The sequence below is a fragment of the Trichomonas vaginalis genome, chromosome IV, assembly GCF_026262505.1.
Source record: "Trichomonas vaginalis G3 chromosome IV, whole genome shotgun sequence".
Taxonomy (NCBI): Eukaryota; Parabasalia; order Trichomonadida; family Trichomonadidae; genus Trichomonas; species Trichomonas vaginalis.
This window is the reverse complement of record NC_067206.1, coordinates 24245305-24259911: the sequence shown is the minus strand read 5'-3', so window position 1 is coordinate 24259911 and position 14607 is coordinate 24245305. Positions and strand designations below refer to the sequence as shown.

Sequence of the window (14607 nt, the reverse complement as noted above, 5' to 3'; positions counted from 1 at the left end):
ATAATATTTATTATGATAATGATTTTTTTTTCGAAAGATATTAATGTGCAACAGTTCTTGAAATTGCAAACGTTAAAAAATGAGTTTCAAACGCAATAATTTATTTTATAAATAATATTAAATGATTATATTTTGTAAGTTTATTTGATATTTTTCAGAGATTTGATTGATTACCTCATAATTTCAAATCAAATAGATTTGATTTCTTGATAATATACTCGATTTTCTTGGTGAAAAATTTTTTGCAAACTTGAGGCAATATGAATATTATAATACAAATAGTAAAATCCAGCTGATTTCATTTGGTCAGTAAAAACTGTACGTTTAGAAAAAAAATTGAGCATAAAAATGATTACACTACGCCCTGAGGTTGCTAAGAGAATGATGCAGGAGTTTAGGAAACTCTCCAAAGCTGAGCTTGGTGGAATCAAAATCAAGATGAATGAAGACAATCTTTCTGAAGTTCAAGCAACAATAGAAGGACCAGCTGAAACACCATTTGAAGGTGGTGAATTTGATATTAAATTAGAAATTGGGAAGAATTCCCTCAGAAACCACCAAAAGGATACTTCCTTACAAAATTTTCCATCCAAATATTTCTGATGCTGGTGCTATTTGTTGTTAGCACATTGAGTTCCGATTGGACAGAAGATATGGGCTTAGACCATCTTTTATTAAGTATCAAATGCTTACTTTTACAACCAAATCCTTCAAGTGCTCTCAATGAAGAAGGCTGGACGTCTTTCTCTGAGAATTACGAGGATTATTGCTCCCGCGCAAAGCTTATGACCCAGGTTTATGCAATGAAAGGCGGTCAACAAAAAGCTGCTAAACCTGCTGCTGAAAAAGCAAGAAAAAGAATCAAACGTTTGTAACGTAATATCTTATCTGCATAACGCAATCAAAATGCTGTGAAATAAACATGAAACAATTTTAATACTTTTTGTTTATTGTTTTTTCAAGAATGGTATTCTTCATCCCATGTATAACAATTGTCTCACTCCAAAATTCTAAAGTTCTATGAACGATTCTTCACTTTTGCTACACGACTACTTATCGAACGATTAATTTTCATTCAATTCAGAATACGTTGATGTCTAAAAGCGGAAGTGGAAAGCTTCAAAATACTCACATTGTTGAGCTTCATTGTGAGAATATGCCATATCAGTTTATGAAACAAGATGGATTCCAAATCTCAAAGCGTATTGTAGTTTGCGGATCACGTCCTCGTGGCACGGGAGCTTCAAGTTTATAAAATGCAAACTCAGAAAGAGCCATTCCTCATGAAACTAACAGATATTGAAACAGAAAAGCCGCAATCAGATGCGCAACATTTGCAGCTTCTGATCCAATTACAAGAAACATTGCAGTTGGAGATCTTGAAGGCAATGTTATGACATTTGACTTCAACGAAGGAAAGAAGGAACCAGTTTTCAAACTAAAGTACATGAAAAATCATTAACTGCATTGATGGTGGTGCAGCTCCAGGCCCATCTGAATTGGTTACAGGCTCCGTGATGGTAATGTTTGCATCGTTGATATTCGTGCTCAAGATCCAGTTGTTGCAACATTGAAACCAGAAGGAACAATCAGAGACTGCTGGGCGTTATCAATGGGTGGAACAACTGGTCCATCTGACCGTTCCGTAATTGCGGATACGATAATGGCGACCTTAAATTATGGGATTTACGTGCAAACCAAGTTTCATGGGAAACAAATCTTCGTAATGGTATTGCAAGCGTTCAATTTTCAGATCGTTACTCTCAGCTTAGCCGTGTTACGGCTGGTTGCTTAACCGGCCAACTTGTTACATTTGATCTTACAGATAAGCCAACAGATAAGGGCTACAGATCTAATGTCATCAAGATTGATGACTCTGCAACTGTCTGGATTGTTCAACATTGCCCACAAAAGAGAGATTTCATTGCCACAACTGGTGGAAGCGGAAAATTACTTATTTGGAAGAAATCAAAGAAGGATATCAAATACGAAAACGTTTCTTCATCACAGCTCTCAACCCAACCAATTAACTCATTTGACTGGCATCCAGATAAAGAAGGTTTGGCTGTAATGAGTGCTTATGATCAAACAATTCGTGTAGCTCTTGTAACACACCTTCAATAAGCTCTGATTTGTAGATTATTTGATTCATATATTTTTTATTGTTCTCAGTGTCCAAAATATTTTTTAAAAATAATATTAAAAGATTATATGATGCAAATTATACTGATTTTTTAGGATAAGATCTTTTGTCTAAATACTCATTTTGATTGTTCCTTTTCAAGAGCTGGAATTGGAGGGTGAGAGGCATATAGGCATACTATATACCTCTCACCCTTTAATTCCTATGCGAAAGTTCGAAAACTAGATCGCAATCAGAGTTTCAGAACTTTCTTTAAGGAATAGGAGTATCAAGAAAAATTTTATAGGAAATAAAAACAGTCTATTAATATAATAATGATAAATCTTAGGAATAATTTGCATTAATGTAAAATTAACGCAAAATTAATGAGATTTCAAACTCGAATAAGTTTGTATTCGGACATATAAGAAATTAAGAGTGCAAATCATCAAATGGATTCTTAATTGCCTGGAAAATGGAATTTGAATTTGAAGATGAAGCAGAATTTTGTTGTGGTATGTTAACTATATTACTTTGTGAAAGTACTTCTATTTGGTTTCTGATTTGCGCAAAACTAGTCGTCATTTGAGAATATAATTCTGACAGTATAGAAAAAGTGCGTCTTAAAATCATTTTGCGTCTAATTTGAAACAGCAAAAAGCCCACAATATTGAATACTTGGCAAAAAAATATAGATAAATTATAATATCTATATAGTACATATATTAAGATTATGCTGTAATAAACAGAAATTCATCAAAAGTGACAGCTCTCAATTTTTTGACATTTGTAAATTCTAAATTGAATGAGAAAAATGAAATAATACTAAGCATAATACAATATTCTAGATTTAATTATAATTAGGAAAAAGTTAGTTTTGAGAGTACTTTTCATAGGCATATAGAATGAAATCTTCTGAAAAATAATATCACATAAATCATATTATTTTCTATATATAACTATTTTATATAAAAATCAAATTCAATGATCTTAAAAGCGAAGGATAAACCTCAAAATTTACGAATATAATGAGTGGGAATATAATGCTTATCTATCATAAAACCATATGAAATATCAATTTTTGCTTTACGCCTAATTTTTTGACGACAATTAGCAAAAAATGTTAAATGTTAACACTCAGTCCATTTGAATATGAAAAATAAAATTGACTTTGATTAAATGTTTTTATTTATCATGCAATTCTTCTTGCGACCAAAGATTTGAATAAAAGTTCAAAAAATAAGATAGCTTAAAAAATAATATACGGTAGTGTTTACTAATAGATGAATAGTATATAAATTCTATTAAAATGGATTTGATCCAAAAAATATATAAAATTTGATCATAAATAAAATTGTTTAGTAGTCATTTAGAATGATGTAATTATTCAAATTTTGCTAAGACCCATTCGTCTTTGATATATAACTCCCATTTTTGCATTTCTCTATACTTAACTTATTCATATAAATTTGATATCAATTACACTAATAAATTTAATATCAATACACAAATATTCTAAAACACACCAATTTTTTAGCACATCATTAATCATTTCTCAAATATCTCAATATACAATATATCTACATGCTATCAACGTATGGATATCATATGTATATATCAATATAATGCTTTCTAACCGATTTAACACATTTGGACACATTTTTTTGATATGACCAAATATTTAATGCACTACTATAATACATATTGATACAATTCTGTTACTGTTATATATACCTATATAAAGAGTTATTCATTGTAGAAAAGAATATTGAAATTTAATGTGATTTTAAAAATAATTATTTTATCAATAATGAAATTATGGTCAAACTGATATATGTATATGTGGGGTATATGTACTGATATATGGTATATGCCATAGGTCATATACTTTGTATCATAGTTGCGACCAAAGTTTCCTCTCAATTTGTAGGCTACTTTGGTTCGGACCCATCTGCCTTGGAGCAGCTTGAGATGATGATGGTGCTTGCCTTGGAGCAGCTTGAGATGATGATGGTGCTTGCCTTGGAGAAGCTTGAGATGCTGATGGTGTCTGCCTTGGAGCAGCTTTTTCATAATACTGTAAAAAATATTCTTGGTTAAAACATTTATTATATCTTTTTCTATCAATAGTTAAACAATGTGCATGGTTTTATACAAATCTATTAGTTTATTCTGAAATTTTAATTTGATCTTCTTCTTTTTCTTCCTCTTCCTTTTGTAGCGATAATAAATAAGCTTCTTCATCATCTGTATCATCACATTCGCTGAAATAATATCCATAATGCTCTATAGTTTCTTGGAAATTACAATTCTTTAAGAATTCTTTTGCTGTTTCTTCTACTTGACGAATAAAAAAGTTTATTGCATGAACTATAACGCATTGTATCAATTGTTTATCGTAGATGTATTGGGTTGCTGTTGAATCTTTAACATATAGTCTGAAAAATTCAGAACTAACACGTAGCATACAACGAGTGTCGATCTTAGCTTAACAACATACTGTTCTTCACTGTTGAATGTTTCGTTCCATTTTTAAATTAGAGTATTTACATTTTCAACAATTTTTATGGGATGCTGCGCTAAGTAATGAGCATCAAATTGTAGTAAGCACAAATGTCCGGCAAATTTTCGATTCCGAAGTTCCAAATATCCGCAAATAAGTCATCCCAAGGTAAATTTTCTAGAAATATTGAATTATCAAGGTGCAAACATTAAAAAGTATATGAATGCATTTGCGAGTTGAGTAATATATAAACCTTTGCATAATAATAAGTCACAGAAAAATATAATGGCATCTTTGTAATTTTTCTTGAAGATACTTAAGCGAATTATATTATTTCGTTTTGAACAATATCATTTTCTATCAGTACTTCAATGTGAGAGAGAAAAATATCGAGAAAGAACGTTTCATGTTGAAAATTCCATATTTCATAACAAAAATTATAAATTCTGGTGTATCGATTATATCTCGAAACTTGTAAAGCTCTTCTACATTATAATTTGTTATTTTAATCACTTCAATTGCTAAATCATGAAACTCGAGCATAACGCAGTGCACGATAAAATCTTCTGTGTCCAGATCTGGGAAGGATGATTCAATTATATAGAACTGCTCTTCTATATTTTGTTTGTATAAGTAATTTTCAAGTGTTTCACCTGAAAATGCAACTAATATTTTTCGAATTTCACTGCTGCAATCATCATCTTTGGATTCTTCCATTGTCTGTATAGCAGCTTGTTTTTTACAATTATTGAATCATGTTTTCTTCTTTGAATTCATCTAGGGTTGTTAAAAATATCAAAAATTAGCGTTTTGAAGACACCATGGTGTCTTATAATTTTCCCTTCCTTATTGGCGTGTAGAAATAAATGCGCCAATAGATTGAAGAAGAAGAATTTGTTTTCTCTTAATGAACTTTAATCCTTTTGATATAAGAATATTAAAAACATTAATATAATTTCGATTTCGGAAATTAAATTTCCAAATTTTTTGTCGATTTCGGAAATAACAGGATCCCGCATCCAACACGCAACAACAAAAACACAAAACACACTTTTTGGTTCTTTCATCGTTTTAATCGTAATTTATGTAATACATGATTTGGATAAATTTTACAAAAATAGAACCTATATTATATTCTTTTCAAAGATTCTTGCAATCATCAAAAATAATTGTATTTTAAAAAACGATCAATTATCCTTTCATTATTTAAACTTAAATTAGTTTTTATGATTGACTAAAGCAATCATATTTATTCATCATTAAATAAACAAAAAAAATAATATTTGAGAGTTATTTCAAAAAAAACACATTGAATTTATTAATTTGTCTCAATTTCAGTATTATAAATTTTTATAATTTCAATATTTTGAAATACACTTTTTAATATTTCAATATTTATGATATTTCAATGTTTTAAGTGGTCTCAATGAGCTTCTCAAATATAAGTTGGCTTATTCAAATAATAAAATTAAATAATATTTAAAATAATAAATAAAAGTAAGGGTTTCGTTTGCTAAAATTGTCACTTTTATAGCATATTGTTTTTGGATGTTTTGCGAACCAAAAAAAAAAAAACTATGATATACAATGTGTGTGTAAAGAAAATACTTTTTTATTACTAGTTAAAAAATCATTTGGTATTGATCAAGTTATTTTTTCTGGATAAGATATTATATGGATAATTGGATAGAAAATACAATTATATAATCTTGTACCTGGTTTAATTAAGCTAATTGTCATCAGAAACTTGTAATTTTTATGAATTTCAGATTTTCTTTTCATTACGGCTTTTCTTAATAGGTCAAGTTCTTATTTACGTTATAAAGTATGATTTTACAAATATCAAGTTATCGTGTTTTTTGAAGAATTATGAGAAACAAACAAAAATGAAAAAGATAGGAATAGCAATGAATAGTGATGTGGGTATAGAAAATGTAAGAGATATGAATGCAAAGCAATCAGTATTTAGGATATTGACCATAGATTTCGAAAAAAATGCTGCATATTGAGCGAAAACTATGATTATATTAAGCTGTCATTTAAAGCATAATGAAAACTATTCCTTTTCATTTTAATCGAATAAGATAGTAAAGATTTTTGAATTAGCTAGAAACTGATGATGTTTTCACAAAAGTACAGTATACATTGTGCGTCGCCTGTAGCCTACAGCTACAGTCACCGACACAATGAAAAAAGTGACAGAAAACTGACACCATACGGGCGCGCATATGTACGCATATATGTGTAAAAATAAACGTTCATATGTAAACTAACCTTTATTCACTAGCAGGGGCTGATAAATCATAATCGTCGAGAAGTACGATAGGTGGTCCCACAGGTTTAATCTGTATGGAGAGGCAAACGTGACGTAAGAAGCATAACACTGGTTTCTCAGTATATTTAATAGACTCTGCTGTTGGCTTAAACTGTAAGCTTATATGTAATAGGTGAATTAGATAACTGACCCTGTTGGAATGTATAATCAGTTTCGCAAGGGAATCCACATAGGTAATGACCTAGGTCATTTGACTCGATTCCAAATTGAGGGACTGATGTGGTTGTGATAGACCTCATGACATCATAGTTGAAGCCAACAGTATCGTTATTATTGTTAGTGGCATTTGCCTGCATCTCATAGAAGATTGGATCATTAGATGCTTGAGCCTCAGCGGGTATGTTACCATATGCTCCACAGTTCAATTGAATTTGTTCAAACAAATGGATTTTCATAGGTAGTGTTATAATTAGGTGTTTTCTTAAATAGTGTATAAATGGTGTTCACATATAATGGAGTAATGCGCCGTGAATGTACAAGGAGTTCCTTCACCTTTAGCCATTGAACCATCCATAGTAATGCAGTCAATTCTTTTGATTGGGAAGTTTAGAGTCTTTGCCGAATATCTTGTCACCAAATCACTATAGATGTTAGGGTCCAAAGAGAATGAGTTACAGTATGTAATCATTTCAAAGAAGTTTGCATTCTTCTTAGTGAACTTAATAACTTGGTACCAAATGATATCGTACTCTTATCGGCATTCCAAGTTACAGTATCAATAACTTTGATACCTTCATAGATAGGAGTGAAGTGATTAGTGATTGGAATATAGCTTGTAACATTGGCTTGCATGTTCGGTAATGGTAGATATCCTGATAACTTAATGGTGTCCAAACCATACCAGCAATACTGAACTTAACCTTAAGTTGTAAGTTACAGCAAACGCTGGAAGGAATCTAATGTTATTAAGTATTAGGAATCTTCTTAGGTCAATCTTGATTGGTATGTGGAACTTTAATGTAGTTGCACCACTAATTGGTTTTATTGAACTCAATAATCTGTCCAGAACGAACTGTATCACATCTATTGAAAACATCTTTATGTCTAGCCTTACTAAATACATCAACTTTCTTAATAGCTTCTGTTGTAGATGCAGTAGAAGTAATTAACCTTCTTCTCTAGCATTATCTTGTGTATAAACACTTTTACCATTAGCGATTAATTGATATGATTCAACAGCATAGAATGAATCAATGTATCCAACCAAATTGCTGGAAGATGTGCACATGATTTGCCACCAGCTATTTTAGTATCATTGCTTTAATTGCTGTAACATTTGATCCTGTAGGAGCTGTCTCAACAGCTCTTTCTTTATATACTTCACCATCATATTTAGGAACTTTTTCATCAGCTGGTTCAGTTTCTGTTGTATTATGCACTCACCATCGACATAACCACTAATGAACGTATTATATAAGTCAATCATGTTCTACCAGGTGGTGATATGTTAAATGTAATATAACCGTTATCAATAGTATTTGTCGGCATAGCTGGCACTTTTGTTGGGACATATCTATGGTTAGTATCTCCAATAGGAACTGCCCATCAACTTGATCGAAATAATATCTTACTTGTCTGATGGAATCAGCAATACTGTATGTATTGAGGTTATCGTTCAACATCTTCTCAGCTATAAAAAATTTACAATCTTCTTATTCTTGGGATTATTCGTCTTATTTGTGGCTGAGGTTTAGGAGGTTCTGGTTCAGGCTCTGTTTCATCATCGAAGTGTATTCTTTTCTCTTCCATTGATTGAACATATTCTTGATTCTCTTTAGTTTCCTTCTCACGTTCAATTGGGTCCATGTTTGGTTCATTAACTACACTGTTACGTTCTAATATCTTTGTCATCATCTCTAACAACATTTTATTAGTATATGCTTGTTCTTCTTCTTTCTTCTCATCAACTTTAGGAGCTTCTTGAACAACAGGAGCTGGGGCAGGAGCTGGTGAATTCAATGGTGCCTTTCTCTTTCTAACTTGAACTGAACCATTCTTCATATGACAAACATAATATAATGGATGTTGTATTCCTTTAGCTTCATTCAATATGATTGATTGCTTTTCACTTGGTGAAAGTTTTGACGTCATTTCTATCCTAATAAAATTTTTACTCCTAACAAAATGACTGAGAATACTTCGACAGAGAAGCACTCAAGAATGAACTTCGTGAAGAAATACTTAATGAACTCAAACCAAAAGAACAAACACAAGAAGAGAAACCAGCTAAACCAAAGCGTAAACTCACAGAGAAACAATTAGCTGCATTAGCAGCTGGACGCGCAAGAATCCACGAATGATTGCAAAGAAATTGAGAGAAGAGGAAGAAGCTAGAAAAATAATAAGTAAGTGTTTAGAACTTTAACTTACGTTCAAAAGATGACTTCGTTGAAATAGTGAAGTCCTTATTTTTGTTGAAGCATGGTTTCGAACCAATGCACAAGTCAAAGGTTATCTCATCACCTTCATAAGAGATTTGTACAATTCCACGATGCTATTTTTCCCAACTTTCTCAGGAAGAACAAACCTTTCTTCTCGTCATAATGTACTTGTATCGCATCTGGGAACATTTGGTTTGCAGTAAGTGCAATTACGTCCTGTGTGATTCCCTTCATTCGACAGTGGAAGCAATTTCCTTGAGGTCATTGGTTAATTCGTCGAGGTAAGTCTTCTTTCCAACGAATATAGAACTTTGTGCCTTAGACATATGTCTGCAGTAATCTCTGCAAAGTCTGAATGAAATTGACCCAGTGCTTTTCCAATGAGTTCTCTGTTATACCTTCTCTTGTATTCTTCTGCTAACTTATCTAAGTCCTTCTCATACAAGTGTAAACTATCTGTATCCTGATAGAACAACTTCAAGCCCAAATCTTCTGCTGTGAAGAATACTTCATTCATGATTCGTTTGGACATAGAAGGATTGAAACACCTAATGGACAATAGTTAAAGTGACGAACGATAGGTTTAAATGACTTTACACATGAAAGTTCGGAATCGGGGATGAACTCTATTGTCTGTATGTCATTATATGTCTTAATGATATAGTCAGTGAGCTTATTGTCCTTGATGAAACGAATCTTTTTGTCAATGGGCTTTAATATCGTCTTACATAGATACTGTCTCCAATAAGAATTTGTACATACTCTCAAATTTATCGAAAAAATTAATATCACCTAAACTAGTATATTCTTATTTTAAATATGATATTATCCTTATATTCCTCACTAAAATTCATTTAAATCAACTTTTAAAAAAGTTCGAATCCTGCGCGTCTCACTTTTTAAATTTTCCAAATGGAAAATTATATTCTCCTAAAGTGAAAACAATTTTCCAAATTGACTTCCTTATTTCATATAGATTTTTAATTGTAATGATCAGATATAGTTTCTTCAAAGCAAGAAAATTGACATGTTTTCATAACCTTAAAATAGCGGTTTTCCATGACCCTGTCATTTTTGATCTGGTCAAGATCTGATTTATCAATTAAGTATGTATTGAACATGGCGCTGAAGATAATTTAGGATCTGTTCTGATTAGGATGATACTTTTTATCCGAGCCGCCTTAATTTTTCAAAACAAACTAACACACAGTATTTTCAATTTAATTAGGAGATGTGGTTGCCCCTCTCGCAATCAAATGATCATTACCAACGGAATTATGACTCCAGCATACATATAATTTAAACGTTTGTTAAGTTTAATTAATTTTTCTCCCTTTTTATAACTAATATATGCATGCACATTTTTTACCTCTTCTGAATCAAGAAGTTTTTTTTTGCCGCATGGCTCAGATGCTGATAGCTCCTTGGCTGCATATCTCGTTTTTTTTTAGAACGAATCACTAAGCTATGAGGCAAACTGGTTTCATTGGTAATAAATGAGTTTAAAATGCTTTTGTTTCGTCAATAAATGCATTGCAATTCAGATTTAAACTTTTTTATTTCGATGAACTTTAGCTTGTTGGATGTTCCATATTTGGATCGATAAGACACTTAGCAGATCCAACAATCAAAGCTGGAATTGAACGACCATTCAGTTTGTTAAGGATTTTCTGACAAATCTAATTGAACTTGATTCATTTATTACTCAATATCAGTGTGCTTTCGTTTTTATATTCAAGCTTTATTCAATTAGTAGGATCTTATAGACATTTAGGAAGATTTTTGATCTAAACAAAATAAAAAAGCATTATTGGAACCAAAATTGGATTGTAAATTAACATACACATGAAGTACAATAGGAAAATCTTTATATTTATTTGATAAGTCCTAAAATCCAATCATTGAATAACTAAACTTTGATTTAAGCGAATATTTTGCGGAAAAATTACCATAAACTGCTATAATAAATATATCTATTTAGTCAAAATGCATAAAATTTTACTGTGTCTCAAAATTTTCTATGTCCTCCACGAAAGGGAAGGATCTTCCACAAGTTTCTGATGAAGAATTCCCCGAACCAGAAGACTCCGATGCCAACCCAGAAGAAGAGGAGGAAGAACAGCAAAAGGAAATTGTCGTTATCGATGATGAATTAATTGAAGAATTAAAACAAGCAATTCCCAAGGGTAATCCAGTTCAACTTGCTCAGGCAGTTGATGTCATCATGGGTGCACTTGAATTAAAAGAGAATGTCATTTTCGAAGAAGAACACAAACTAAATCCACTGACAGAAATCTTAGTTCCACTTGTTTCCAAAGTATATTCCATTTATGAAGCCAATCCAACAGGTAAAAAGCACCAAATCACTGAGAAAATGCTCGCAGATATCGTTCAAACTTACGAATCATTCGAGAAATTCAAAGGATCAGCAGAATTACTTGAAGCATTCTTCGAGACAGTCTTAATCACACGTAAATTCGTCGATAAAATCGATATTTCGAAAGCTCTTACAACAGCAGTCAAATTTGGCATTTCTAATCCAAAATATTCGGAGATTACTAACAAGGAACTTCAGAAAATCTGTGATGACACTACTTTCTTACCAATTGTTTTCAATCTTCGTTATGATGAATATAAGAATTTGGCTGATAAGCAGCACACTGAATCCATCGAACGCTTACTTCCTGAACTTATAGCTTTCTTCACAGAAAAGGGCGAGATCTCAAAGTCTTTCGTTAAAAAATTAATCAAAAATTTGGCTTCTCGTATTTGTGATGACATTGTAAAGAAAGACAAAGGAATCATTTCATGGGGAACTGTCGCTGAGATGAACTTTATTACAGAATTCATTCTTAAAACAGAAGATCAAAGATTTGTTTATCCATACTTAACAGAATTATATTCTTTCCTCCGCAACTTCCCAACAGCAAACTACCTTCCATTCCAACTACGTGCAGCTCAGAATATCGCTCAAATTTGCTCAAAATTTTCGAAAATTTCTCCATTACTTGCATGGTCAGCTGATTCAATGGCAATTATCTGTTCCCTGCACTGCAAAGGAAAGGGTGGACGCTTTGATTGGGACAATGAACTCGTTGCTCCTCAAAATGTGAACTATGAGTACGCAGAAGAAGCATTTGACAGACTAAGCCGCATTATCCATGCCCAACTTGTTGAGTTCTCAGAGAATATCGCATTTCCTGAGTATTCACAGTTCATTAAGCGTCGTCTCGAGGAAATTACGATTAATGCCAAGAACGACCGCTTGAAATACAGACCAAAGGCCCTTATTAAGACCATTTCCGAACAGCAGGATGCTCTTATCTCAATAAAGAACAATCTGCAGTGGAAAGATCGCAAAGAACAAATCGCTGCTTGGGCTCCTGCAATGGAGGAGATGCCAACACCTATTAAGACATCAGCAGAGAGGTCGAAGAAGGTCGAGGAAGCCATCAGAAAGGCTAATGCTGCCAATAGGCAGAATAATGAGGCAGTTGTCGACGCTACCGGTGATAGAGTTGAACGTGTCAATGCTGACAACTTTTTGGACTAAAGCATTATTTAGAGATTTATTTTTATATCAAAATTTTATTTTTTTTTATAAAATGTTTTTTGATGTAATTAACATTTCAAGTTTGATATCAAAACACTTTACAAAGATGACATGTTCAAAAAGTGGAACAATTAATTGCAATTTTTGATATTTTTCTAATTTGAGCAAAACTTAAAACTAAGCTAACTAATTAATAAAATTCCTCAAATAATAGTACACAACAATGCTTAATTTTTCATAAATTGATTAGAAAGAAGTTGATTAGTTTCATCTAAACTAAACTTGTGTCAATGATTAATAATTGCCAAACTTATTGTAGAAACCGTATTTTTACGATTATTTATAATGCCATAATTATTACCGCAATAAAAGTTCAATAAGATCAATTAATTTAATTCCATATATTCATCATGGCATTATAAATAATCGTAAAAATACGGTTTCTACAATAATATCATATTTGAGAGGATAATCAGCTTTGAAATGATAGATGAAATTCTGTAAAATTTCTCACTTTTCTGACACTTGATATGAGGAGATTTTTATCATAAAAACAATGCTTTTTTTGGTATCACAGAGTCCTCCAGAAGTGACATAAATAATAAAGTTAGAAAAGAGGATATGCTTATTCTGAGATTAATAGATACATTGGAAAATAATATAAAAAATGATAAGAAAAGAAATTAATTTGATTTGAACAAAGCAAATGTGTGAGTTTTCGAATAAGGATACAGCCATTTCCAAAATGACCAATTTCTATGCCACCTTTTGGAGATGGAATAGATTCATATCCTCCTTTGATAACTGTATTACGAAAGTATAATTGTGAATAATGAATTGGATTATCACTCATTTGAATATTGGTGGCAGAACTTTCGTTTTTGACACTTTTAAATCCATTGTGTCCTGAAATGTAAGATGATCCACCACCAGATCCTAGTCGTCCCCACTATTGTCCAGAGCCTCCCCCTCCCCAATAACCTCCTCCACCAGCTCCTGTAGTCCAGTAACAATATTCACCTCCACTTCCATCTCCTCCTTGACCAAAGGTGCCGTTTTTTCCAAGACATCCATTTGGTCCACCTCCGGCAATTCCATAAGAATCTTGAGTTCCTCCTGTGGCATTGATAATAGGAGTTACAGTAGAACATGATGGACATTGACTGTATAAACCGTCAAAACCGTTGAAACCGCCATGACCTCCTGATGTAGGATTGTTATAACTAGCAAGCCAACCTGCACCACCTGCAACAATAATTCGCGTTTTCAAGGATGAAAAGTCAGTGCCTTCTTGCAGTCGAATGTCGGTGCTGCCGCCACCTGAGAAAGCAATAGAATTGGAACTAGGTTGAACTTTGCGTCCTCCATTGAATGTACGCAAATTAGAGTTTTGTTTGCCTGATTCACCGATGTAGGCAAAAAAAATTTGACGGCTTTCAATTTTGATGTCACCAGAAACATATGCTCCAAGGCTCCCATGTGAACGAGAGTCTGATGCTGATGCACCCATAACTCAAATTTATATGTCCCTGGTTCTAGTTCAACTCTACTAGACCCAAAAGAGTCAATGAAAAGTACAACATTAATCTAGAAACGAACTAAAAAATGGCACTTTTCATCGGGTTGATTTTTCATTATAAGATATACTAACAAGTATATAATATTTATTATGATAATGATTTTTTTTTCGAAAGATATTAATGGTGCAACAGT

General features: G+C 32.3%; 2 protein-coding genes and 1 pseudogene across 3 annotated transcripts, besides 4 other annotated features; 2 read left to right on the top strand and 1 right to left on the bottom strand.

Moving 5' to 3' along the window:
• Positions 1 to 348: 348 nt before the first annotated feature.
• Positions 349 to 603, top strand: TVAGG3_0158930 (ubiquitin conjugating enzyme domain-containing protein; the record flags this gene model as incomplete). The annotated part of the gene is made up of 1 exon (XM_051224899.1): positions 349 to 603. The coding sequence occupies one exon, from the start codon at positions 349 to 351 to the stop codon at positions 601 to 603; it is 255 nt and encodes an 84-aa protein (XP_051109885.1).
• A 1686-nt stretch (positions 604 to 2289) lies between these two features.
• Positions 2290 to 2380: a mobile genetic element.
• Positions 2381 to 2861: 481 nt separating this feature from the next.
• Positions 2862 to 2898: a mobile genetic element.
• Positions 2862 to 2898: a terminal%2Cinverted (terminal inverted repeat of Banshee-A3 transposon ID:TVAGG3_0158910).
• Positions 2899 to 6862: 3964 nt separating this feature from the next.
• Positions 6863 to 10096: a mobile genetic element.
• TVAGG3_0158890 lies at positions 9572 to 9873 on the bottom strand (annotated as a pseudogene). Its single transcript has one exon. A coding segment is annotated over exon 1 (302 nt).
• A 1265-nt stretch (positions 10097 to 11361) lies between the features above and the next one.
• Positions 11362 to 13277, top strand: TVAGG3_0158870 (nucleolar complex 2 and RAD4-related family; the record flags this gene model as incomplete). Its single annotated transcript, XM_001301033.2, has 1 exon — positions 11362 to 12894. The coding sequence occupies one exon, from the start codon at positions 11362 to 11364 to the stop codon at positions 12892 to 12894; it is 1533 nt and encodes a 510-aa protein (XP_001301034.1).
• Positions 13278 to 14607: the final 1330 nt, after the last annotated feature.